At 50.5% G+C, this 24,382-nt stretch overlaps 1 protein-coding gene and 1 long non-coding RNA gene across 9 annotated transcripts in view; one reads left to right on the forward strand and one right to left on the reverse strand.

The window, feature by feature from the left end:
• Positions 1 to 916, reverse strand: part of LOC117802395 — a 62,628-nt gene extending 61,712 nt beyond the window's left edge. For 4 of the 5 annotated variants that reach the window (XR_004625766.1, XR_004625763.1, XR_004625762.1 and 1 more), the window contains exon 1: positions 649 to 916. This is a non-coding gene — a long non-coding RNA (uncharacterized LOC117802395). The remainder of the gene's footprint in view (positions 1 to 648) is intronic. The other variant, XR_004625764.1, reaches the window with a different exon arrangement.
• A 279-nt stretch (positions 917 to 1,195) lies between these two features.
• BCL6 (BCL6 transcription repressor) lies at positions 1,196 to 23,905 on the forward strand. 4 transcript variants are annotated; one of them, XM_002914804.4, is made up of 10 exons: positions 1,196 to 1,314; positions 11,824 to 11,862; positions 12,697 to 12,868; positions 14,404 to 14,625; positions 16,206 to 17,177; positions 17,713 to 17,897; positions 19,283 to 19,450; positions 20,552 to 20,682; positions 20,806 to 20,943; positions 22,695 to 23,905. In XM_002914804.4, the coding sequence occupies exons 3-10, from the start codon at positions 12,708 to 12,710 to the stop codon at positions 22,836 to 22,838; spliced, it is 2,121 nt and encodes a 706-aa protein (XP_002914850.1). In that variant the 5' UTR covers positions 1,196 to 1,314; positions 11,824 to 11,862; positions 12,697 to 12,707; the 3' UTR covers positions 22,839 to 23,905. The 4 variants fall into 4 exon arrangements, with proteins under 4 accessions (XP_002914850.1, XP_011217488.1, XP_034517196.1 ...); XM_034661305.1 differs by lacking the exon at positions 1,196 to 1,314 and adding an exon at positions 1,346 to 9,567; XM_011219185.3 differs by lacking the exon at positions 1,196 to 1,314 and adding an exon at positions 1,347 to 10,651.
• The last annotated feature ends 477 nt before the right edge of the window (positions 23,906 to 24,382 follow it).

Genomic DNA, 24,382 nt, shown 5'->3' on the forward strand with positions numbered 1-24,382 from the left:
GGGGGTGGGGGAGCGCGGGGGATCAAGACCTTAAGAAAAAGCAAAACACAAACATGTATTTGGCTCACATAATTTTGTAGAACACATGCGTACACATACCCAAATACACACACGTTTCTTCCAACAAGAAATTTCCTAACAGTCAACAATAACAGAAAGAGTAAACCCACCACTTGCTGTCCTGGAAAGAAACAAACCAAACCAAAACAAATCCTTTGAACATGTCCCTCAAGTGCAGGAGAGCCTCCTCTCAGTAAAAAGTCCAAGGGAAGAAGAAAATTGCATCCCCCCCCCCAAAAAAAGTGGGGGTTGGGATTGTTACATGCGATCAAAAACTGAAGCTGCTTTCAATAGTAACAATATTAAAATAACACATCTTCTTTAAAACGCTTGAGAGATTAGATAGGAAACACACACACACACACACACACTACAAAATCCAACCGATGCGGGATCCTACTATTTACGTAACACCACAAACTTGCAAAAGGCAAAAATCAGAAGGAAAAAAAAATCCAAAAATCATCAAAATACAACCACCAAAAAATCCCAAGCCACCACAATTAACAAGGAAAAACCAAACCAAACCAAACCAAACCAAACCAAACCAAAAAGAAGACCCAAATAAAATAAAGCAAATGAACCCACCGAAGACTGCTTGGCAAATATTTTTCTCGTGGTGCCTAATATTCTAGCTGGAAAGAGCTGTGGTGTTTATTGTTTTTTTCTCTTACTCGCCTCTAAAGCTACTATATATAACAGACTTTTTCCAACGGGTCGAACCTCTCGCTCCCTTTTGTGTATTTAGCTCGAGGAGCTGAGTTTATGGGTAAGAGAGGAGGAATTAGCCCCAGACCCCGGGAAAGCAAAGCGCACTCCCCCTCTTATGTCACCGAATAGCAAATTAGTTCTCAGAATTCCAGAGGCCGAGCTTTGCTACAGTGAAGACGCCGACGTCACAGAGGGGGCGCCCACGTGATGCTGGCGGAGCAGGCCGTACCATTGTGCGGGGCCCCGGGAGGGAGGGACGCCGTCTGGCCCCTCGAGCCTCGAACCCGAACCTCCAAATCCGGGACATCCAGCCGCTGAGGACCTCGAAGTCTGCCGGAAACTGGAAAAACATTGTGGCTTTGAGGGCTTTCCATGGGCCAAAAGAGGCAAAAGTCCCGGAGAACTGACACCGAGTCCTCCCCTGCCACGTAGCAGTGGTAAAGTCCGCAGCTCAAATTCCGAGAATTGAGCTCTGTTGATTCTTAGAACTGGGGTTCTTAGAAGTGGTGATGCAAGAAGTTTCTAGGAAAGGCCGGACACCAGGTGATTATTGCTGTTGCTGCTGCCGCTGCTGCTGCTGCCGCCGCCGCCGCTGGTGCCGCTGGTGCCGCTGCCGCCGCCGCTGCTCATGATCATTATTTTACCTTTTAATTCTTTTTTTTTTCCGCTCTTGCCAAATGCTTTGGCTCCAAGTTTCCTATGTGTATCTATTGATATAAATGTATATATTTATTTATTCTAGCTGTCAGGTGTTAAAATAAATGCCGAAGATTAGTCCCACGTCTCTCCCACTCTAGGATATAGATTTTTATATATTTATTATTTTATTCTTGTTGTCTTTGAGTGAATCGGCCGGTTTGAGGAGGCTTTTGCCACCCTCCCTTGTGTTGTTTTGGTTTTGGAAAAGGAGGTGGAGGAGAGGAAGGAGGGGAATTAGGGGGCGGCCGGAGCCGAGAGAACGAGACAGTGTTTGGGGGGTGCTCCGGGCAAGTCTGGGGGCTGTCTGGCCCCAGACGACGGAGAGGACGCGCGCTCGCGCTCTCGCTCTTTCTGCTGCTGCTTGCGTACGGCTTGTGATCTCGCTGGATTCGGGCGGCTGTGTTTTTTCCCTCTTTTCTCGCTTGCAAACTGCCTTCCTCGCTCCCTCGCTCCTGCCTCCCCTTCCCTCCCTCCCTCCTCCTCCTCTCCCTCGCCTCTCCTTCCTTCTCCTCTCCCGTCCTTCTTGGTGACTCCGGGAGGCGAGGAGGGAGGCTGCCCGCTCGCTCGCCCCGCTGGCTCCCTTCCACCGGCCTCGCTCCTCTAGATTCCCTGCCTCCGAGCCGAGATTTGGGAGGAAAAATGCAAGCGAACTCCTCGGGTTTTGTACCCCCCCCCATAAGCCCAGTTGAAGTATCGTTTCTACTATTTCCTTTTAGAGCCGCGATCATCCAGACGAGATCCGAGTGTTTTGGTGTCCCCTTGTCCTGTGTTTTGGGGGAGGTTTAGCTTGCCTGGGGGCGGGGATGTTGAATACTTTGAAAATTTTTCTTTCTTGGTTGCAGTCGAGGGAGTCGGGAACCCCCGCGCGCTCCCTCTCCTCATCCTGAGGAGAGAGGCTGGTGGCGGGACAGGGATTTGGGGGGTGGGTGGCAAAGGGGTGCGCGTTTGCACCTGCGGTGCCGTTTAGCGTGCGGGGACTCCGGGAACCTTCACAGGACGGCCCAGCCGAGCGGGAAGGTGGCGGGATTTCTGGCGGTCGCGGTGTTTGTGTTTTGGGCGCTGCGTGACTCGGTGTTAGCTCCCAATGGCTGTTCCCTCGCCTCTCCTAAATTTTGTTTTATTTTTTCCCATGGTGCGAGCTTTGTAAAAAGACAACTGCTGACGGGAGAGTAGCCGACGTCAGGCTTCAGGTTCCCGAGGTCCTTGCACTAGGCGAGGGGAAAAACAAACAGCCCAGCCCGCGTTCCTACGTGCAAGACCCGGGAGGAGAGAAGGGCACGCTGTGGCCCTGGATGAGGGACCCGGAGCGGGAGGAGGGGGCGCGGGCGCGAAAGGGAGATCTTTGTGAGTGATTTTGCAAAAACGGATTGCGAGGTTGGTTGGATTTGCAACCTGTGGCTCTCCTCGAGGGAGTAAGAATGGGGGAAGGCGGCGGCGGCGGCGGCGGCCCGGGGCGGGAGCCGGTGGGGAGTTGGAGCCTCGGAAATGGGCTGCGCTCTAGGGCAGCGGGAGCTAGGGGCCACCCCGCTGCGAGAGGTAGTGACCGTGGTCAGTGTCTTGAGAACTGTGGATTGCGTTGCCTCTGTGATGCCGTGTTATTGGAACTCTGGCGAAAAATGGAGTTAGCGTTACAATAATTGAGTTTTAAAGCTCCCGCATGGAAAACAAAAACACAACCCAGTAGATTAAAAAAAGAAGAAGAATGAAAAAGACCCCTTTTATGGGGTGCCCCCTTTTGCAGTGGTTAAGAGTTGGTGGTGGGGGTCCAGCAGCTGAACGGAGAGAAAGACCCCAAATAGGGTACTGAAAGTCCAGAGCTGTTACTGGGTCCCTGACCACTACAGAGAGCTGGTCATCTTCCCCACCACCACCAGCAGCCACTGGAAACTGATTTAATCTTTTATGGATTTTTTTTTTCCATTCAGTTTATAGTTTCCAGGAGGAAAATCTTGTAACTCTTTACTTTTTTTTAAGTAAAGTATCAATAGGTGCTTTTTTTTTTTTCCCGTCAAAAAAAAAAATGGGGCAGGACAGAGGGAACCAGGGAAAGGGCTGTTTAGAAATACAGTTTGTGGCTCTGAGCGATGCCACCGGCTTCCTCTACAGAGACTGCCAGTTTCCCTTTTTCTTTGCAAGGTGTGTGTGGTTTTAATAAATAACTTGAAAAAATAAGAGGGGGGCCGGCAAGATGTGTCAGGAGACAGGTATCTATTTTGCTCACTATTTACTACCAAGAGCCTTTGGCACTGGAACAGAACCTCGTAAATCTGCAGCCCAAGTTGAAGTTCACCTGGCCCTAGTCCACACGCTATTCCTGGAGGTAGCAAACATGAGCTCAAAGGAATGAGGTGAAATCACATTCTTGCTTTAAAATATATACTTTTGGGGGGGGGTTAAGAAGAAAGAATATTGCCTCTGGGGGAGGAGGAAATGGAAAGAGGGCTCCAGGAGATGGGCATTCCCTTGCTAAAATGACTCCAGTTGGGTCCTCAGGCTGAAATAGAAACCTGTAGATGGGAAATATTTCCCCCTCCCCCCACTTATAAATAGAAGTTTCCAATATCCTGTTTGGAAGACTTTCTAATACTGCAGGCCCAAGCATTGGCTGATTTTAAGGGTCTGTTGATAGTGACAATAAGGCTAGAAGCTGTTGGTAAACTGGGCAGCTTGAAGGAGAAGGAAGCCAGAAGAGGGAATTCTCCAGTTGGCCTTTTCTTCTGTGCTCAACTGTGAAGGGTTTTACCCCATGCTTTCTTGAAAAGACTCTCCAGTTTATTCTGGGTTTGCTGGACGGGGATGGGACTCTAAACCCTTAAGCTGTCGCTTGCTGAGCCTTGAAGAGTTCCAGTTATTGGTTGAGTAAATGGTAGCCAGGACTAGATGTCAAAATCCTTCCTTCCCTCTCTCCCCTGCTTGGTAGCCACACTCACAACCCACTTGATTGTGAAAAACTTGAAGAGATTTAGAGGAGGTGGTGCGGCAGCGCCACCCCTTGGTAGGTGAAACTATTTGCAAAAGTCAAATATTTGAAAAACATTGTGAAATGACCTTATGAGGATTTTTTTTTCTTTAGAAAGGGGAGACAAAACTAACTTTTAAAAAAGGACTTTGTAGTTGATTTCTCAAATGGGGAGGAAAAGCGTTGCTTTCTAGCCAGGATAGTGTCATAAGAGGCAAAGAAGTTGGAGTGTGTGTGTGTGTGTGTGTGTGTGTGTGTGTGTGTGTATGCGTGCGGGCAGGGTTGCCTAGTTGGCTTTAAGTAGGTGAGTTCTCCAGACGGAAGTAGCCTCCTTTCCCCTTGGACTTGACTTCTCAGAGCACCTGAATTCTGTTGCCAGTCTGACACTGAGATAAGGAGAAATGTCTTGGTGTAAAAACAAACCAGTGATTGAAAGTCCTGTAGTTTTGCTGGCGGTGATGGTCGTGTCGTGGGGGCTGGGTTGGGGACGGAGGTTTCTGGATGGCGTGGGGGCAACGGTAGGCTGGTCTGTAGCTGGGTTTGGAGCCTTCTGGGAGTCGAAACAGTGTGGCGCGTGCCGGCTTCCTGCACTGCGCAACAAGTGGGAATGCCGCCGCAGTGATCCGAGCGAGGGTGCCCTGTTGTGGCGAAGCCGGCCCCTTTCTCTTCGCCCCGCTGGAAGCCAGGAATGGCTCTTCCCGGTTCTCCCTGCCTCCCAGTCTGTGACCAGCACCCCCGCCAAAGGCCAAAGTCAGCCCCTTTCCCCCCACCCTCCGCCTTTACCGAGCCGTAAGCCTGGGTGGAACCCTGCCCTTGGCCTCCAGGGCCCCTTTTCTCCGTGGGGATCAGGAGTTTATTCCCGACTTTCTTTGCTGGTCGACCAGTGTTTGGCAAGAAGCTCTGTTAATACCTTCGGGTTCCATTCTGCTTTTTGAAGACAAGCGCACCCTTTCCTTCCCTTCTAATACATTCAGCCTTTCGGGCTGGAAAAACTAACGTGTAATAATACATGAACGCAGCTCCAGAGACCGCGTTGTTGTTGCTAGAGGAGTGAGCATCGGAAAGAACGGAATTACGTCTAGTAAATTAAATGTTTTGCAGCGTTGCTTCTAGAGGCAACCTCCTCCCGCTAACAGACCGAAAAAAAAAAAGTGGGGGGCAGTCGTTTGTGGAAGGCTGTGGCTGCGCGGTGATTTTTCAAACGGACTGAGTCTGCCACCTAGTGGTAGATCGTAGCCGAATTCCCCCCCCAGCTTGGGCGCTGGACCGACCCTGTCACCTTCCCAAGTAGCCCTACCGGGTGCTAGGCTGACAGAGGAGGGCAACATCCAATGAGGATGACATCTCACCGCCAAAATTTTGGTAAGGCGGATGAAAATTCGGAAGCCTCCAGACGCTTGCCGTGTCCACCACGGTCGCTCAGCGAGTGGCATCGGCCTCCACTAAGAGAACCTTAATGAAATAACCCGTTTTGAACACACTATCTTTCTGTCGCTGTGCCGTCTCCCTGGGTGAAGTGGGTAGTGGAGGGATGCATGGAGGCTCTAAGACATAAAGCTCTTTACAGCTGAGAAAACAGGCGGCCTCATGAGGGGGGCCTGTTGCTGGTGGTGAGTTAGTACACTAACCGGGATCAGATTTTTACCTCCTGAATTGCAGGTCAGTGACTTAAAGTCAAAGGTCAGCTTATCTCCGCTCCTTTGAAGTATTTAACAGAAAGGAGCAGCACTAAGAGATACCCATGATTTTAATGTCTCAGGTCAGGTAGCTGGGAACAGTTCCCCAGGTGTTTTGGAGGAATTTTAGAAAGTACAGCGTAACATTCTCAGTGACAGATACGGAAAGCCTAGGAAAGCCTACCGCAGTGCTGAGGGGTAGGGGTCCCAGATCTTGAGGAGGGTGCCTGTGTTAGTGAGTGATTAAGTCCCAGTCCCTAGGCTTGCAGAGATGCAACTCGCTTCGCCCGAGGCTCACATTTGGATTCTGAAATCACCCTCTTCCCCTTCCTTCCAAGCTGCCTAGTTGCTTGGCCAGAGATCAGTTCCGTGTGTGTGTGTGTGTGTGTGTGTGTGTGTGTGTGTGTGTGTCGGGGGTGGGGGGGTCATATGGACAGTCAGGGTGTAATCGTCATAGAATTTGGGCCACAATTGCTCTTATTAAGCAAAGTTTTATTTTCTCGGAGTTCAAAACTTACGTTGGCAAAAGCGCGTAGGGGTGCCGGCGACCCCTAGCGACAGCCGCCGGCGCGCGCACTTGCGGGAGATGCTGCGGTCTCACACCGCTCTGGTCCGAGGGAATCGAGTTCAGCCTCTCCCACTGCGGGAGCAGTCGGAGGCCGCGTCGGAGAAACGCGCCTCTGTTCGGGTTGGAAACGAATCTGGGGATGTGTTTGAAGAGCGGTCAAGTTTGACTCATCGCTTTCCAAGGACAGTTAGTACCTTCCATCTTCATTAACGTGAATAAAGACCTTGGCTGACTTTTGTCCAGATCGGATTTTTAAAGGCATTGTTTGCTTGGGGACATCATGCCGCTCCCCTCCCCCGGCAGCCTTTTTGCAAAAGCAGAGCCCAGTCCAGCCTGGATGGCCGAGATATCTTTGCTCGGGGACGTGGTTTGCTGGCATTGTGTGCCGGCTCTTTCTGGAAGGCTGTCGCGAGCTGGGCGCATGGGGAGCGTCCCTTCTGCAGCTCCTCTTCAGATCTTGATGATAAAACACATCCCTCTATTTTATTGCATTTCCTAGAAGCTTGCAGGCTTGAAAGAGCGCTGTTGGCAGGAAACGTGATAGAAATAAAGTCAGGACACAATGTCCCCGAACACCTTGGTCACCCAAAGCTACTGCTGAGGCTACCGCGTTATCAAATTCGCTTTCATTTATTGTCTTCTCCTCCGCCCTCCCGCCCCCCAGTCAAGAGAGCGAAGAGTGTTTCACCCTTAAAACAAAAACAATGGCGCGGTTTAACCACACCCCCTACCGCTGGACCACCGTGGCTAAACTGGGGCCTCTGGTTAGCTGAGCCGCTGCGCAGAAAAGGAGCGCTCCTGCAGGAACCCTGATGCTGGTTTCACTACGGCAGCTCCAGCCTTATTAAAATCCCTACTTCCTGCCCCTAAACAGTGCTTTGCGCTTCCAGATTCTCCTTTGGATTTCTCAGCGAGTTACTGGAGTTATTAGATTACCAATAATCCAACGGCCGGCCGGCATTAGAGAAGGGGTGGTGGTGGGGGGGTGCGAAAGGCATTCTCCAAATCTGGAGACTGTGTCTAAAGTAGGTCAATGGGAAGGAGAGGCGGGGCTACACGGGTGTGGGTTTCAAGCCTTGATGGAGGGCTCTCTCTAGTGTTTAGCTGCGGTAAGACATGATTAGGTTTGAGCTCCCGGAACCACGGGAATCCTAATTCCTAATAAGTGCATGTACTTAATTTTAACTTCCCTTCCTAGATACTCACCCCATTCCATATTAAATTTCAACCTTCGCTTTCACCTTTATTCCACCGGACGAAGGGATGAGAAAGTCTCAAAGTAGGACTTTCCGAGGTGGACGAGGCCCAGTCTTTACCGACGGCCCTGACCCCGCCTCCGCCGCTGATGGGATGCGCGGCGCAGTGTGACGCCACCCGCCGGTTTCAGAACTGGCCTGCGGCCTTGGGCGCTGCGTCTTTCGAGCCCCTGGCCCCGGAAAATTCCTCTCGGAGCCCACTATTAAGACCAATTAGGAGAGGGCGCCCAGGGGTTATAATTCCAAGGAAGGCCCAGAGAAAGCGAGGCATCCTTGGAGTCAGCGCCCCGGCCTCCGCGGAATCCTTACCGCGTCTCTACGGTTTCGGAGAAATCGGATTCCGAAATCCCGAAACTTGGCCAGGTTCGGCCTGGCATCTCCTATTCTAAAGACTTTGGGCGGAAACAGAGCCTAGCAGGGTTCCCCTATTTGCCAACGTAGGCGGAAGGGGCTTTCGGTTTGGTTTTCCTACAAGTCGTCTGGCACGCGCTGGATGGAGACCCTCAATCCTAGGGACTCCCATCTTTTTGACCTTGACGCCTGGCCTAACCACCCTCTTAAAGGGGGCGGAGGCAAGCAAAAAACAAAAAGCAAAAATAAATAAATGACGCACCAGGCAAACAAAGCCAGAATTGGGCAATTTGAAGTCATAAAGTGAGCCTCAGATTGGACCCGAATTCCTGGGTTCTAGACCGGCTCGGCTACTAACTTGTGTGACTTACCCCATTTATAAAACTGTTATGGGGAAGGGTTGCGCCGGGTGAACTCAGAGTCCTGGACCGGGTGCGGGTGAGGGATTTAGGGGAAAGTGTGCCTATTCCCCCGCGAGCCTCCCCGGGCGGCCCCCCCTCCTCGGGTGAATCCCCGGCGGCCCTCGCGGCGCAGGCGGCGATCCTGGCGGCCGTCAGGGGCCGGCAGCTTCCTGGAAAGTTACTTCTCGTTGGAGCCGGCGGTAGGCAGAGAGCGTTCTGTGAAATCCGCTGAGCTGAGATCGACTACATTCCGGGAATGAGAGGGCTGTGCCATTCCCCTCACTACCCCCTGCCTTGACGGCGTAACAGGAAAAAAAAAAAAAAAGCACACACAATGTTAGCTACTGAAGTGCACGAAACGTTTTATTTGAATGCAACCAAATTAAGGGCTGCCACGATCTCACCACGGGGCCTCCGACGCGCCTGCGGGGGCTTCGCGGCAGATGGGCAGCGGCGCCCGCAGAACGCCCGGGGGTGGGCGGTCCCTGGCGGGCAGGTACGGTAAGGTCGGGGTCGGCGGATCTAGCCTGGGCTTGCCGCGGAGCGCAGGGCTCGGCTTTGTGCCCCTGTGTGCGCGCGCGCGAGGAAACGGCTGCTTAGTGCCCGAGTGGAGGAGCTGGGAAAAAGGATGGATGGGAGTTTTCGTATTGGCTCACTCTCGCTCTTAACCTCGCCTCTCCTCCTCTCACCTGCTCTCTAGTTACCCTGCTTTCGCCTTCTGCTGTTTTCACTTCCCTCTCTGCCTTTTTCAGAGGGAAGGGTCCCTCTTTTTTCATCTCCAACTCCTTTAAAAGATCTGCCTTCTCTTCAAGGTGCCTAATTGCAAATCCAGAGATTTTGAAAAGGCAGAAGAGAGAAAGTGTGTGGGTGGAAAGACAACGTTTAGGTCTGGCTGGGTGTTAACTGCGGCTGGGGCGGGATGGGGGTCCAGAGAGTCCAGGCCTGGGCCCTTGCAGTCGTCAGTGTCAGTTTCTCTTTGACAGCCTTGCTTTCTTGGCAGTTGTTTTTGTGTTATGAGTATTGCGTGTGGCATCCGTGGGATGGCTGAAACTAGGGGACGGAGTTTGTCCAGGACTTTGCTGGAGATTAGTTTTCAGTCTTGGTCGAGGCTTACCTGGTAGAGCCTCGGTGACTTTCTCAGTCAATCAGGGCTGTTATAGGGATCCCATACAGTAACGGATGGGAAAGGGCTGAGTGGTCCCTAAGAAGCAAAATAGCTGTAGGTGCTTCCACACTTGCAGCATCCAGAGGGAGGCCTGGCTTCCCACATCCACCATAACACACACTCAGTAGCTGTGGGGCCTCCTGAGTTAGAGCTAGCTGAAGAAGGAGTGGACTTAATAGGAACGTGGTCCTCAGTGTATGTGCATTTGTTTTTAACCAAGCAGAGGTGGAGGATGAAAATGGCCCAGGCCCAGGGCCAGGTTCACAAGTAGACCCCTGAGAATGGGGAATGTTTTGTTTGTTTGTTTCAATGTGCATATGGAATGAGTCATTGCCACTTGCCAAGGTGAAATGGCAAATTTGGGCTTCCCGTGGTTCCAAAAGTCTGTGACTGGGAATTCACAAGCGAGCTGGTAGTTGAAGCTGGCTAAAGGACAGCCTTAGGTATTCCAGAAGTGTTGAGGGATGTCTTTCATGGGGGAAGAGGAGACGGTTTATAAATGAAACTCTCATGTGTCTTCAGCATTCTTTTTCAACGGGGACAATCACTGAACTTTGGTTAGGAACGATCTAGTGTATCTCTCTTTGCTCATCTTGAGTTAGGATGGGAGAGGAGGAAATAGGTTCTTTGGTCTCTTTCTGTCCTCTCCCTTCCCCCATTCCCTTCCCTCATCCTCACTCACTCACATGCACACATTAACCTTGAAGCCGATGGGATTGAGTGACTGGCACTTGGGACCACAGAGAAATGTCAGAGTGTTTGGTTACAGACTCAAGGAAACCTCTCATTTTAGAGTGCTCATTTGGTAAGATTCAGCAGCCTGGAATGGGGGCAAAGTGTTTGTGTGGGGAAGGAACTTAAAAATGAGATTCACCCACATTAGGGTGCTGTCTTGCATGTTCTACAGCACGTAGGCTGATTTGGAAAAGGGACAGGAATTTGAGCCAGAAGACCTAGGGCCGGGCCGCTAACCATCTACGTGGCCCAGCATGACCTCCCTGGCCTCAGGCCCCTTTACCCGGAAAATAGCTCTAAAGGGCTCTGCTTTTAAAAAAAAAAGGAGGGGGGGAGAGTGGAAGAGGATTCAGATATTGTTTTGTTTTGCAGCCCACATGTGATCATAAACGAGAGTCTTACACCTATGCTTTAACATTATTTTGTTTTAGAGAAACCAATTTGGAGCGGGTGCGTATTTCGTGAGTGCTCCCTGGCCAGTTCTTAGCCAAAGCACGCAGTTAAATATCTTTGACCAGCAGGGGGAGAACAAGCTTGGAAGTTTGTAGCCTTCTATCTGGTGTTAGACCCAGGAGGGAAAGAAAAGGAAACTTTGAAAAAGACAAAGATACTCAAGAAAAGCATAGACACACCATCTCTGGGTATATTCTGCAAACGTTGTTTTAGTCTTAAGTGTTCAGACAGTCAAGAATTACTGCCTGGTTATTTGTCCTACCCAAGCCACTTGAACCCCTGAGCCTCAGTTTTGTCACGAGTGAAATAGAGATAAGGAAATCGCCGCCAGTAGACCTTGAGAAATCATTCTTAGACTTAAAAGATAGTATTTTAGCAGGTCTTGGAGATTGTTCAGCGTTCTTAGGCCCCTGAAGGATCATTCTCATTAATATTGAAAGAACCACTTTTCTTATATTTTTCTTTCCCACAAACACTAGTGGCCTTTGGATGGTATCCATTTTCTACTTTGACAAAGGCACTACATGTGTATATGTACATATACTTAATGTGTGCAATTGTGTTCCCAGTACGCAGGGCAAAAACATGGTTATCGCATAGCTTCGGTGCCTGTTGTTTCCGTAAGAGCAGAGCTGGAAAAATGTTTGCTAGCTTGTGGTAAAACCACTCCAGCTGGCAGGCTGCAGCTATCAAAGTAAAACTAAATACGTGTGTCCTAAAGTAAGACTATAGTGGACAATCTAACATTCATGGAATCAATTTCTGTTTGCTTTTTTCTCTTCCCTGCAGATTTTAAGCAAAATTTTGGACTGTGAATCAAGGCATTGGGTAAGTAAATCTAATTATATGCTTTAAAATTTTGTGGACAAACTGTTTCTTTTTTTTGCCAATGCGTGTGTTGCTGTGAACTTGGCCACTTTTCATTAGATGAGATAAAGGATAGCCAATTCCTTCTCCCTCACCCATTTACCCCTGTGTTAAACTGTCTTAACTGTTGTATGATCATTCATTCCCTCGCTCATTTCTTAGTTCAGAGCCCATGTTGTCACCTACTATGCTCCAGCAATGTGCTAGGAGCTTGAAGTACATTCAGACAATTCTAAAGCCTAAAAGAGGAAGAACAGATGGTGGCTGGGATAATGAAATGAGATCCTGACGAGAATAGCTGCGATTTTTGAGAACCTACTATGGACCAGGCACAGATCTCTAAATTTTACAACCACATAGGTATTACTCCTCCTATTTTGGGAAACCAAAGCCCCGAAACAGTAAACAATTTGCCCCAAGTCACACAGCTAGCAAAAGATAAAGCTGGCGTGCTAACCTTCAAATCGTGGCTTCTCTCCCTGTAATACACTCACTGCCTCTCCGCGCTAGGCAGAGTATTTGGTATGTGGGAAAAGCACTCTACAGATATTCATTCACTTCTGTTTTCCCCGAATGGGCTTTCTATTACAACTTGTTAGAGAAGGATTATGTTTCCCATCTTACAGATGTGAACAGTAATGCCCAGAGATGGGCCCACAAATTGGCCAAAGACCAAACACAAGGGACCTCGGTGTGTATCTCATGTGTTAGCGGGCTGCACCCCTGTCTTCACATCCCTGGTAAGCAGGAATCGGGTTCGGAGAACTCACAAGATTTTGACCCCTTTCCTTCCAGGTGAAGACAAAATGGCCTCCCCGGCTGACAGCTGTATCCAGTTCACGCGCCACGCCAGTGACGTTCTTCTCAACCTTAATCGCCTCCGGAGCCGTGACATCTTGACTGATGTTGTCATCGTGGTGAGCCGTGAGCAGTTCAGAGCCCATAAGACAGTCCTCATGGCCTGCAGGTGAGGGGCCTGGAGGGGAAAGATGCATGTATAAAAGGGCAGCGATGGTATGGGCAGGCAGCAAGGCAAATTGTGCAGGCCTTTTGCTGTGTTTGGAATTACATCCCGTTTGTCTCCAGACTGTCAGCATGTGGCCTGGCAGAGTAGGCTCCCAGAAAGTGAATGAATGAACACACGTTTGGAGAAGAAAGAGTTTCTGTTCTGTGGGAAGAGAGGGAGCAGAAATGGTATACTGTCTCAAGAAAGGATGTGTTTGGGACAAGCACAGAGAATAACTGCAGTTAACCAGTGAAGAAAGAAGTGAAAGGGGGTTTTACAGAATTTGAAGCAAGTGAATTTGAAGTCTTTTACCGTTTTATTCTGTAACTGCATGTATTCTATACTGTGGCTATCTTTCCATGGGTGTCTCAGACTTTGTGCGTGTAAGTTAGGGAGAGAGAGCCAGCCGATTCTTCCTCTTTGTCGAGTATTTCGAGTTTTGGGAGCTAATTCGTATTACATCATCTCCCTGGATCTCTGCAGTGGCCTTCTATGTTATGGAGGCATAATTACTTCCCTTTTATAGACAATAAAACAAAGGTACAGATAGGTGAGCTGTTGTAAAGTCGGGGATCTCTATTGCCAGCAGAGAGCTTAGCCAACATCTACAGCAAACACATGTGTGTTAATAGTGGCGGGAACAGAATTTACAGAGCTATAAAAGCAATAGAAAATGCTAACCTGGTGCTTACTCTGAGCCAGGCATGCACGACCCTGTCAGGTACACGCTACTCTTCTGCTTTGCAGGGAAGGAAACCAGGGTGCAGAGAAGTTAAATGTCTCGCCCAAGGTTGCACAGCTACTCACTGGTTCAAGTCTGGCTCACTTCTGGCAGCCCATTCGGAAAGAGCAGACTCAAATTGCCAGCCCAAATCCTGACTCGTAATTGAGCACTCTTTCCTCTACCAGACAACAAGGTCCTGGAGGCACGCCTTGAGGTCTGACTTGTGTCTCCTAGCAGTATTGACCCTATGAAAGTCTGCGGACTTTTAGAAAATCAGTAGACGGTAGATGTCGGCACCCTTTTATTTATTTATCGTCGATACCCAACTTGATTCTAAAAACAGACAATGGCATTTTAAAAATAAGGATCATGTGTTGGAATAGGAAGAGAAATGCTTATCTCAAAGTTATAGACTAAAAATGGTTACTGCAAATGAGTGCTAAATTTCACTCTGGTAAACCATGCAGTGAAGACTATAAGGAAAATAGCTTCTGTGACTTTGAGAAAATCATTTAACTTCTGATCTCTGTTCCCCCGTTTGTAAAAGGGAGAATGATAATGTCTACCTTGCAAGGCTGTGAGCAACACAGGATAATGTATGTAAAGTGCTTAATAACTCTCTGGCATTTAGTAAGCTCTCCGTAAATGGCAGTTATTATTAATTGGCATGGAAATTCTGGAGCGAGGCCCGGGGAGAGGAGCTGAGCCTTGAGGCTGCCTGTAATTGACGCCGGTCCTGTCTGTTCCTGGGACGCGTGTGTTTGTGCTGCAGTGGCCTGTTCTACAGCATCTTCACAGACCAGCTGAAGTGTAACCTGAGTGTGATTAACCTGGATCCCGAGATCAACCCCGAGGGTTTCTGCATCCTCCTGGACTTCATGTACACGTCCCGGCTCAATCTGCGGGAGGGCAACATCATGGCCGTCATGGCCGCGGCCATGTACCTGCAGATGGAGCACGTCGTGGACACTTGCCGGAAGTTTATCAAGGCCAGGTGAGCTGTCGCGGAGGTACAAGCCCTTGGAAGTGGAAGAGACCGCGAATCCTTCATAATGCATGCCTATCCTCTACGATGTGCCGCAGCCTACGTTTCCGCTAGTTTTTGCACACTTCTGCCTTCTTAATTCTTGCGCTGTTATCCGGATATGCCCTGTGCAGTCATTCCGCTCTTGCTTTCTTCCGTTCATTGCATGGGCCCTTTCCTCCCACCCGTCCCACCAGACCAGGTTTGGAAGCCGGCTCCTCTGTGGATGTTTTTACGATTGCCACGCTTCCTCCTTCGGCTCTTCTTCTGTCTCCCTAAGCCGTTTGCCTGACGTGTTTTAGTTTTCCTTTAGACTTCTATTGTAATGATACACATGTGCGCCTTCGTTCCCCTTCCAGACCGTGGGCTGCTTTCCTCATCTTTTATGTTGCCCTGCTCCTACGAGAGAGGACATTTGTTGAATTAAATCGAGTTCACTGGGTCTCATCCCCTCCTTGAGGGCTGGTCAGACCTGACCATCATTTAAAGGGGGGAGGGGGGACCTGAGGGCCCACAAAGTGAAGGGCTTTGCTAAGTGGAGCAGAAACTCGGGGCTTGACTTTTTTTAGCACCATTTGATTCGGCTGCTCTAGGGTGATTGCCTCCCTTATGAAACAGAAGGGTTGCTAGCCTCTGTTTGATCACCTCCAGGAGCCAGGAACCCAGTGTTCCCAGAGCCACACTGTCTACCTCGGACCATTAGAAAGCTCCTCTTTATGGCCAGCTGAAATCTGGCTCCCTTAACCTGCACTCATTGGTTCTAGCTCTGTTAGCTGTGATTATGTTGAGCTGGCCTATTTTTTGCCCACATAATGTCCCTTCAAGTATGTGCAGCGAGAGCTCGTTGTCTCTCGTGGGTGATAATGGTAGCGAGGTCACCGTTGGGGTCGTTTACAAGTACTTTCTCTGGGTCAGGCCTTGTGCTTGGAGTGGTTAAGTAACTTGCTCCAGGTCCCATCGCCGCTAAGTGGCACAGCTGGGATTGGAGAGCAGGTCTGGCTGCTGTCTGCCCTCCAAAGAAAATTCCCCCAAGACTCCAGGCAGCTTATAGGGTGAGTCCTTTCTCCCAAAAGGCACCAGTTTGTCTATGACCCTCTGGACATGCGCCGTTGAACTTCTTCCTTCCCTGAGCCTCCATTTCCACGTGTATAAAATGGAGACAGTAATGCCTTTCTTCCTTTGCAGGATTTTTCATGGATGAAATAAGGGCTCTGAAAGCTTTACATTCTGTAATATCTGAAGAATCACAGATTCGCACCCATATGCCCAGAATGCGCTTATACATGTGGTAGCATGTCTAAGCAGGCCCAGATTGTGCGGCTGACCCGCTGCCCTTGTCTGGGTCCAGTCCCCCACACTGCGGGCCAGCTTGCTAGATGGCTAGCGTGAAAGCCTTGTGACTGCAAGAATTTCCCTACTCCAGAGCCACGTCCCTCATGTCTAGCTGACCAAGCGCGAATGTGGCCGCATAAGCCAGGGTCGCTCGGAAAGTCCTCTGTTCAACAGTTCTCACTTGGAGGCCCGTGTCTCCTCTCTGTTCTCTCCTGCAGTGAAGCAGAGATGGTTCCTGCCATCAAGCCTCCCCGTGAAGAGTTCCTGAATAGCCGAATGCTGATGCCCCAAGACATCATGGCCTATCGGGGCCGTGAGGTGGTGGAGAATAATCTGCCGCTGAGGAACGCCCCCGGCTGCGAGAGCAGAGCCTTCGCCCCCAGCCTGTACAGCGGCCTGTCCACCCCACCGGCCTCTTACCCCGTCTACAGTCACCTCCCCGTCAGCAGCTTCCTCTTCTCCGACGAGGAGCTGCGGGATGCCCGGATGCCTGTGGCCAACCCCTTCCCTAAGGAGCGGGCCCACCCCTGCGACAGTGCCAGGCCCGTCCCCGGGGACTACAGCCGGCCGGCCGTGGAGCTATCTCCCGGTGTGTGCCACAGCATCATCTACTCACCCAAGGAGGCGGCCCCGGAGGAGACACGCAGTGACATGCACTACGGCGTGGCCGAGGGCCCCAAGCCCGCCGTCCCCTCGGCCCGGAATGCCCCGTACTTCCCCTGTGACAAGGCTGGCAAGGAGGAAGAGAGGCCCTCCTCAGAGGATGAGATCGCCCTGCATTTCGAGCCCCCCAGTGCACCCCTGAACCGCAAGGGTCTGGTCAGTCCACAGAGCCCCCAGAAGTCCGACTGCCAGCCCAACTCGCCCACGGAGTCCTGCAGCAGCAAGAATGCCTGCATCCTCCAGACCTCCGGTTCCCCTCCAGCCAAGAGCCCCACCGACCCCAAAGCCTGCAACTGGAAGAAATACAAGTTCATTGTGCTCAACAGCCTCAACCAGAATGCCAAACCGGAGGGGCCCGAGCAGGCCGAGCTGGGCCGCCTTTCCCCTCGAGCCTACACCGCCCCACCGGCCTGCCAGCCACCCATGGAGCCCGAGGGCCTTGACCTCCAGTCCCCAACCAAGCTCAGCGCCAGCGGGGAGGACTCCACCATCCCACAGGCCAGCCGGCTCAATAACATTGTCAACAGGTGCTTTCAGAGGCAGTCTGGGCCTGGGGTCGGGGGGCCCCACGGGGGCCACTTCTTCTGATAGATGCAGGGGCTGTGTTCTTTTCTTACCTGAATACTGGGTATAGCGGAAGTGTGGAGTTAGTACCCATTGACCGAGTTGGCCTCAGTAATGAAGCATATCAAACTTTGGTGTATTTTGTGGTAGCAAGAGAGAAAACTCCCATCTGTGGTAGAGGAACATTCCGTGAATCCCAAGGGCAGCTCCTTTGGTCTTGGTGTGGCCGGGTGATCTCGTACTCGCTTTGGACTGAGCGGGCCAATAGACTGCAGGACCGAGGGGAAGAAATTGGCCTAGGCTGGGGTTTTGGTCCAGTTGGACCAGGATCTCAGGGCGTATGCTGTTTGGAGGTGGGCTTAAGGATGACTTCGTGGCCCCGGATCCAGCTGTGGCCTCTGGGTTCACCTGAGCACAGGAAGGAGGGGGCAGCATGCAGGCCACGTGAGGTGCTTTACCCTCTGCAGCTGCTGAGGCTCTCTTTCCTCCTGCCCACAGGTCCCTGACAGGCTCCCCCCGCAGCAGCAGCGAGAGCCACTCACCGCTCTACTTGCACCCCCCCAAGTGCACGTCCTGCGGCTCTCAGTCCCCACAGCACGCAGAGATGTGCCTCCATACCGCCGGCCCCACATTCCCCGAGGAGATGGGAGAGACCCAGTCTGAGTACTCGGATTCCAGCTGTGGTGAGTCCCTTCCTGCAGTGAAGGAAGGCCCCTGCCTCCGCTTCATGGGGCTTGCGTTTCCATTTCACTTATGCTCTTGTCACTGATTCGCAAAAGTCCCCGATTAGAAGGCCATGGGCGCTTAAAATCACCAGCCCGTCACTCCACTCTTTACCTCTTGAACCAGGCTGACCCGAGCCAGGGATGAGGTATTGGAGCGAATGACCAAACAGCCTCTTCAGCGGCATTCCGGCCAAGTTAGCCTGTGGGGCTGGCTCTAACTCCCAGAGCTTTCTCAGCCCCTCGGGACCCAACTACCCGCACTGACCTGTGTCGGTTCCCCCTGCTAGGCCCTGCGTTCTGTAAGGATAAGCAGCTGACCTTACTCATGCCTGCGTCTGCCACAGGTCCGAGGGAGTTTTTAACGTGGGGTAGGTGCTCAGCTAATGTTAGCCGAATTAGGTTAGGTGAACTGAATTATTAAATTGAAGTTTTGGACACTCGGTGATTGGCATCCCCCGTTTTTATTAGATGAAAATCAATCGTTTCCCTCAAGCTCTGGCTGCAGTAGGATATCCCCATCATACCTAATCCGGGGTGAGCCACCATGACATGTCATTTTCCAAATGTTCTAACAGAAGGGAAAAGTCAGTTACTTACTCCGTGAGATTTGGCACAGGGTTGTGGACGTGTGTGTAGCTGGGAGAGCAGGGACTGTCCCTGTCCGTCCCCCTGGCTATTTGCCTTTTCTCTGCATCCAGTCCCTTCTGTCTAGGCCGCCATTTCTACTTCAGTCCTTGTTGGCTCTCCCAATCTCATAGAAATGTTTGGGGGACATGAAATCCAGAGAGATACAGGGTGACCCTGTTCACCGTTACTTCCTCCTTTAATGGCCTCCGTGTACCATTGGATTTTGTACCTCACATTCCTAGAGTGCTCTGTGTTACACAGTTTATGCTTCTGTGAGGTGGGCAGCACGAGGCTGACTCTCCTGATTTTGGAGATAGAGACACAGAAAGGCTCAGAGAGGTGAAGGGTCTTGCTCCAGGGCTCCTGTGTATGGATGTAAATAAAACCATGAACTGAAAAGCAAAGTCAGTTCTCAGAACTCTCTAGAGAAGGAAGAACCCTGCTGAGCTTTCCTGAAGCTGGTACAGGCCATGTGGGTAGCTGGTGGTTTGAGTTTCCCCTCTGTACCTTAGTATTCAACTCTGTCTTCTTTCTCCTCCATGACAGAGACTCTAAATGCTCAGAAAAATAGAACGCCCACAGACTGGGAATGTTGGGTGGGTGGAGCTTGGGGGTTCCATAAGGCACTGAGGGCAGCTGCAGAGGGGAGTGGCCTTGGAGCCTTACCTCCCTTCCCCGTTCTAACGGTGGTGTCCCCCCCACCCCACCTCCGACAGAGAACGGGGCCTTCTTTTGCAATGAGTGTGACTGCCGCTTCTCTGAGGAGGCCTCACTCAAGAGACACACGCTGCAGACCCACAGTGACAAACCCTACAAGTGTGACCGCTGCCAGGCCTCCTTCCGCTACAAGGGCAACCTCGCCAGCCACAAGACCGTCCATACGGGTATGGCCCCGCCTCCCCCGCAGCTGGCCAAGGTTCCTGGGGGCAGGATGGGAGGAGGACCCTAGAAAAAGCAGTGTGGGGCCTTGGTCCCCTGCGGGCTGAGGCAGGGAGCAGGCCCTGCTCTGATCTGGATGTGGGCCTAACCCTGACATGTCTTTGCTTAGCGACTCATCCACTCCTGTATTCTTTGTCTTTTCTCGGAGATGCTCTGTCCCGCTTTTCCTCTATTGCTGGGGTCTGAAGTGTTAATCCCAACGCACAGTGAAGCAACTAAGGCTGAGAGAGGCAACGTAGATAGGGTTTTTGTAACCCCAGAAAAAAATTACAAGCCTCTTGATTTCCTCTAAGGGCTTGTTCCTTATCAGCTCACATTCCTTTACCAGGTAGCTTCTAATAACCCGATTGTTGTCCAAAGTTGACTCCTTCTTGGTATTTTAAATGTGACCATTATCCCAGAAACTTTCCACGAAGCAAGGCTCAGCCTTTCTATTGACTTCCCCAGCCTGACCATCTACTCTGACTCAGGCCCCAGCCTTCTTGCAAATGGAATCCAGCTGTCATTGCCACAAGCGGAAAAGCATGTTTTGTTTTGTTTTGTTTTGTTTTGTTTTTAAAGAGAAACTAGAGCAGCCTGATTGTATCTTCCTGGTGAACGGCTTGGTTACTGAATTAGTCTTATCCAAGGGAAGAGCTGGAAGAGCCTTACTGTGTCATCTAAATTCACCCCTCAAGTTCCAGAGAGGGAAACTGAGGCCCAGAGAGGGAGAACGACTTGTCCAAGTCTGCAGTTAGATAATCCGAATGACACAGCTATTTCAAAGGCCTCCTGGAACCTCCCTCCCTCCCTGTCCCACCCCCGGTGTTGTGTCCCCTGTGCCCCAACCTACTCCTTGACCCTGGCCGCCTGCAGCCCATGCTGGTATGTGTGTGTTTGGCGAGGGCGATGCGGTGGCAGGCCCTGGATGCTCTCTCAGACATCTTCCAAAGGAGAGGAAGCTGAGGTGGCCCAGGAAGGGCAGTTTGCTTTGAGATCCGGGGACCCGGGACTGTGGAGACCTCCGTCAAATATGGCTTTCTTTGTTCTCTTTCCTTCTGGAATAGGTGAGAAACCCTATCGTTGTAACATTTGTGGAGCCCAGTTCAACCGGCCAGCCAACCTGAAAACCCACACTCGAATTCACTCTGGAGAGAAGCCCTACAAATGCGAAACCTGTGGGGCCAGATTTGTACAAGTGAGCAGGGCCGTGGGGAAAAGACCCCTCAGCCTCCGTATGCTGATGAGGGGCTCCGGGGCGGGGGGGGGCAGGGCACAGCCCACACCAACAGAGCCTCTCATGCTTTGCTCTTCCTTTCAGGTGGCCCACCTCCGTGCCCATGTGCTCATCCACACTGGAGAGAAGCCCTATCCCTGTGAAATCTGTGGCACCCGTTTCCGGCACCTGCAGACTCTGAAAAGCCATCTGCGAATCCACACAGGAGAGAAACCTTATCATGTATGTGAGCCTCTCGTGACCGGCGGCTGGCCCGGGAGGGGCGGGGGGGGAGGGGCAGGCAGCAGAACTGTTTGCTCCCATCTCAAGTACACAGTGGGATGACCGCTGAACTAATGGCCGTAAGACCTGGTTTAGGGCTGGTTGTCAGACAGGCTGCTTGACGTTGGCCGTGTCTCAGTTTGCTCATCTGTAAAGTGGGGGTATGGGGCTAGGTGGTCTGGTCCCTAGGAAAAAGCTCCAGACTATAGATGCATCGATTTTGGAGTCATTCATTCCTTCTGCACTAACTGGCTTCTTTCAATATGCCTCTATGCTGAACTAGATGTCTCCTTAAGAGGACCTAAGGTGTTGGAGAAGGGGCAGTCGTAGGAGTGGGAGGAGAATCAGAAAAATGTGGTGATACAAGAAAAAAAAAAAAAGACAGGGAAAAGACCATTATAAGCAGGAGCAGGTAGCCAGCTACACAACAGGATACCACAAACAGGCCGTTGGAATCCCAGTGTTCTGGAGGAGGGTTTCAGCCAGCCATGGCTTGCAGGCTAATTTTTGAACATTTCATGAGCTGAGAATGGTTTTAATATTTTTAAATGGCTGCAAGATGGAGAAATAATATTTTGTGACATGTGCAAATGATATAAAATTTCATTTTCGATGTCCATAAGCCAAGTTTTATTGGGACACAGCCATGATCATTCGTTTGCATATTATCCATGGGGACGTTCCTACCTCAGGGGCAGGGTCGTGGGGGTGATATATTCACTCTCCCGCTCTTTCCCAGTGAAAAAGAGTTTGCGATCTCTGCTATAGAGGGGAGAGATACTGGCCGGGCAGCTGGGATATCTGGTTCTTCTTCTGATCTGACACCAGCTCTTTTTAGGGCCGTAGGCAGGCCCTGACCCTCTCTCGGGGCACCACAGTTTCCTTCCTCTGTAAAAGGACAAGGCTGCTGCAGATGAGCAGTTTGCAGACTGTGCTCTTTCCATCCACCCCACGGCCTCTTTTACCTTTTGAGTTTCTATTGAATTGGAAGAGAGAGTCCCGTGGCTTACAAGTGTGGAAACCACTGTGTTCGTGACACTGCTCTGGTGGGTTTGTGGCATCACTGGAGGTAGTGATGGACCCAAGGACGAGCCAATGAATGGTTCCCCTGTATCACAAATGGGAACCTGCAAAATGTAGGTATTTTCATCCACTTGTTTATCAGTCCCTGAGTGAGTATCTTCTCACTTGCTTTTTGTGCTTGGGCACATTAGTTCCCCTCTCGATACCCCTATTTCCTCATCTGTAAAATGAGCCTGATAATCGTACCTACCCCACGGAGTCGTTGTATTCCGTTAACGAATTCGCTCAAGTGTCAGGCTAGTCCTTGGCACACAGTAAGAATACAGTAAGTATTTGCTAGAAGTTTAGATGCATCAATGTTAAGAGTGTTAAGATTAAGAGTGACCTTCAGAGCATGTCAACTCAGTCCTTTACAGAAGGGAAAGCCGAGGCCCACGGAGAGAAATGATGTGCTTGGCTGCGGAAAAGCAGGAGCCACCCATCACACTTTCCACTTTAGAAAACAGGGAAGGGACATTTGGACAGAGCTCACTTACCGCTTAGCTGGAGCCGGAACTCCTAACCTGGCCTTCGAGAGGGACAAGCTGCCCCGATCCCTCAGAGGGAGACTTTCCCCTTCTGGGACTTCAAGCGATGACACATTATGGGGGTTGGTGACCGCTAACAGTCTGCCTCTGGTTTTCCCTCAGTGCGAGAAGTGCAACCTGCATTTCCGTCACAAAAGCCAGCTGCGTCTTCACTTGCGCCAGAAGCACGGCGCCATCACCAACACCAAGGTGCAATACCGCGTGTCCGCCACTGACCTGCCCCCGGAGCTCCCCAAAGCCTGCTGAAGCATGGAGTGTCGATGCTTTCCATTCGAGTCCCTTCTCAGAATCTACCCAAAGGATACTGTAACACTTTACGATGTTCATCCCATGATGTAGTGCCTCTTTCATCCACTAGTGCAAATCATAGCTGGGGTGGGGTGGGGGGGAGGGGCGTGACGGGGGGCCAAGGCGGCTCCCCTTCCCCCACTGCCATAAAACATTAAGAAAATAATATTGCTTCTCCTATGTGTAAGGCAAACCATGTCAGCAAAAAGCAAAATCATTTTATATATCAAAGTGGGGGAGTGTGCAGAAGTTCTGACTTGACTTGGTCTGCAAAATGAGGAATATATGTTTTGTGGGGACAGACGTTTCTTTTGTATGTAAATGTGCATTCTTTTAAAAGAAGAGACTTTCGGTATGTTATCAAAGAGAGGGCTTTAATTTTTTTAACCAAAGGTGAAGGAATATATGGCAGAGTTGTAAATATATAAATATATATATATATAAAATAAATATATATAAACCTAAAAAAGATATATTAAAAATATAAAACTGCGTTAAAGGCTCGATTTTGTATCTGCAGGCAGACACGGATCTGAGAATCTTTATTGAGAAAGAGCACTTAAGAGAATATTTTAAGTATTGCATCTGTATAAGTAAGAAAATATTTTGTCTAAGATGCCTCAGTGTATTTGTATTTTTTTGCAAGTGAAGGTTTACAATTTACAAAGTGTGTATTAAAAAAAAAAACACAAAAAAGAACAAAAAAAAAAGCTGCCGAAGGAAAAATGTGTAGTTTTGTTCTAGTTTTCGGTTTGTATATACCTGTACAACGTGTCCTACGGTGCCTTTTTTCATGGAAGTTTTCAGTGATGGACAAGCGCGCCATCCTTTCTGAAGTGTAGGCAGACACAGGGACTTGAAGTCGTCGCTAGCTAAGCTCTCTTTGGGAATGTTTGTCTCATCACATTCTGCGTCATGCTTGTGTTAGAACTACTCCGGAGACAGGGTTTGGCTGTGTCTAAACTGCATTACCGCGTTGTAAAATATAGCTGTACAAATACAAGAATAAAACGTTGAAAAGTCAAGTGGGCTCGTTCCGGAGGTCTTTCCTTGTGTTGGGATCAGGACTTGAATGGGTCTGGTTTCCTCTGCTCTGAACCTAGTGGGAGATGCTCCTGGAAAGGAGTGCTCTGGCTGCTGGGGTCTTGGGCAGGCCGAGGCTGGGGCTGGCTCCTGGAAACTGGGCAGGGACCCACTGTTGACGCCCAGACCGGGACGGGCTGCAGGCTCCAGACCCTGGTTGTGAGGAACTCCGGTGGGGGATGTGGGATGGACCACTTCTCATCTCTCTTTCTGGTTGGTTCTTGCTTCTGTCTGTTTTTCATTCGGAGCTCTGTTTTTCATTGAGCTTTCATGAATTCTCTTCTAGCCCTTCTGACACAAGGTTATAGGCATCCTTTCCTTCTCTGTGTCTTGGAGAATTTGCCCATTCTGTGAAGGCTCCTCTTGCCTCCTGGCTTCATAAAATTTCCCTCTTCTGCGGTTCAGGGGACAATGTGAAG

Source organism: Ailuropoda melanoleuca, chromosome 1 (genome assembly GCF_002007445.2).
Source record: "Ailuropoda melanoleuca isolate Jingjing chromosome 1, ASM200744v2, whole genome shotgun sequence".
Taxonomy (NCBI): Eukaryota; Metazoa; Chordata; class Mammalia; order Carnivora; family Ursidae; genus Ailuropoda; species Ailuropoda melanoleuca.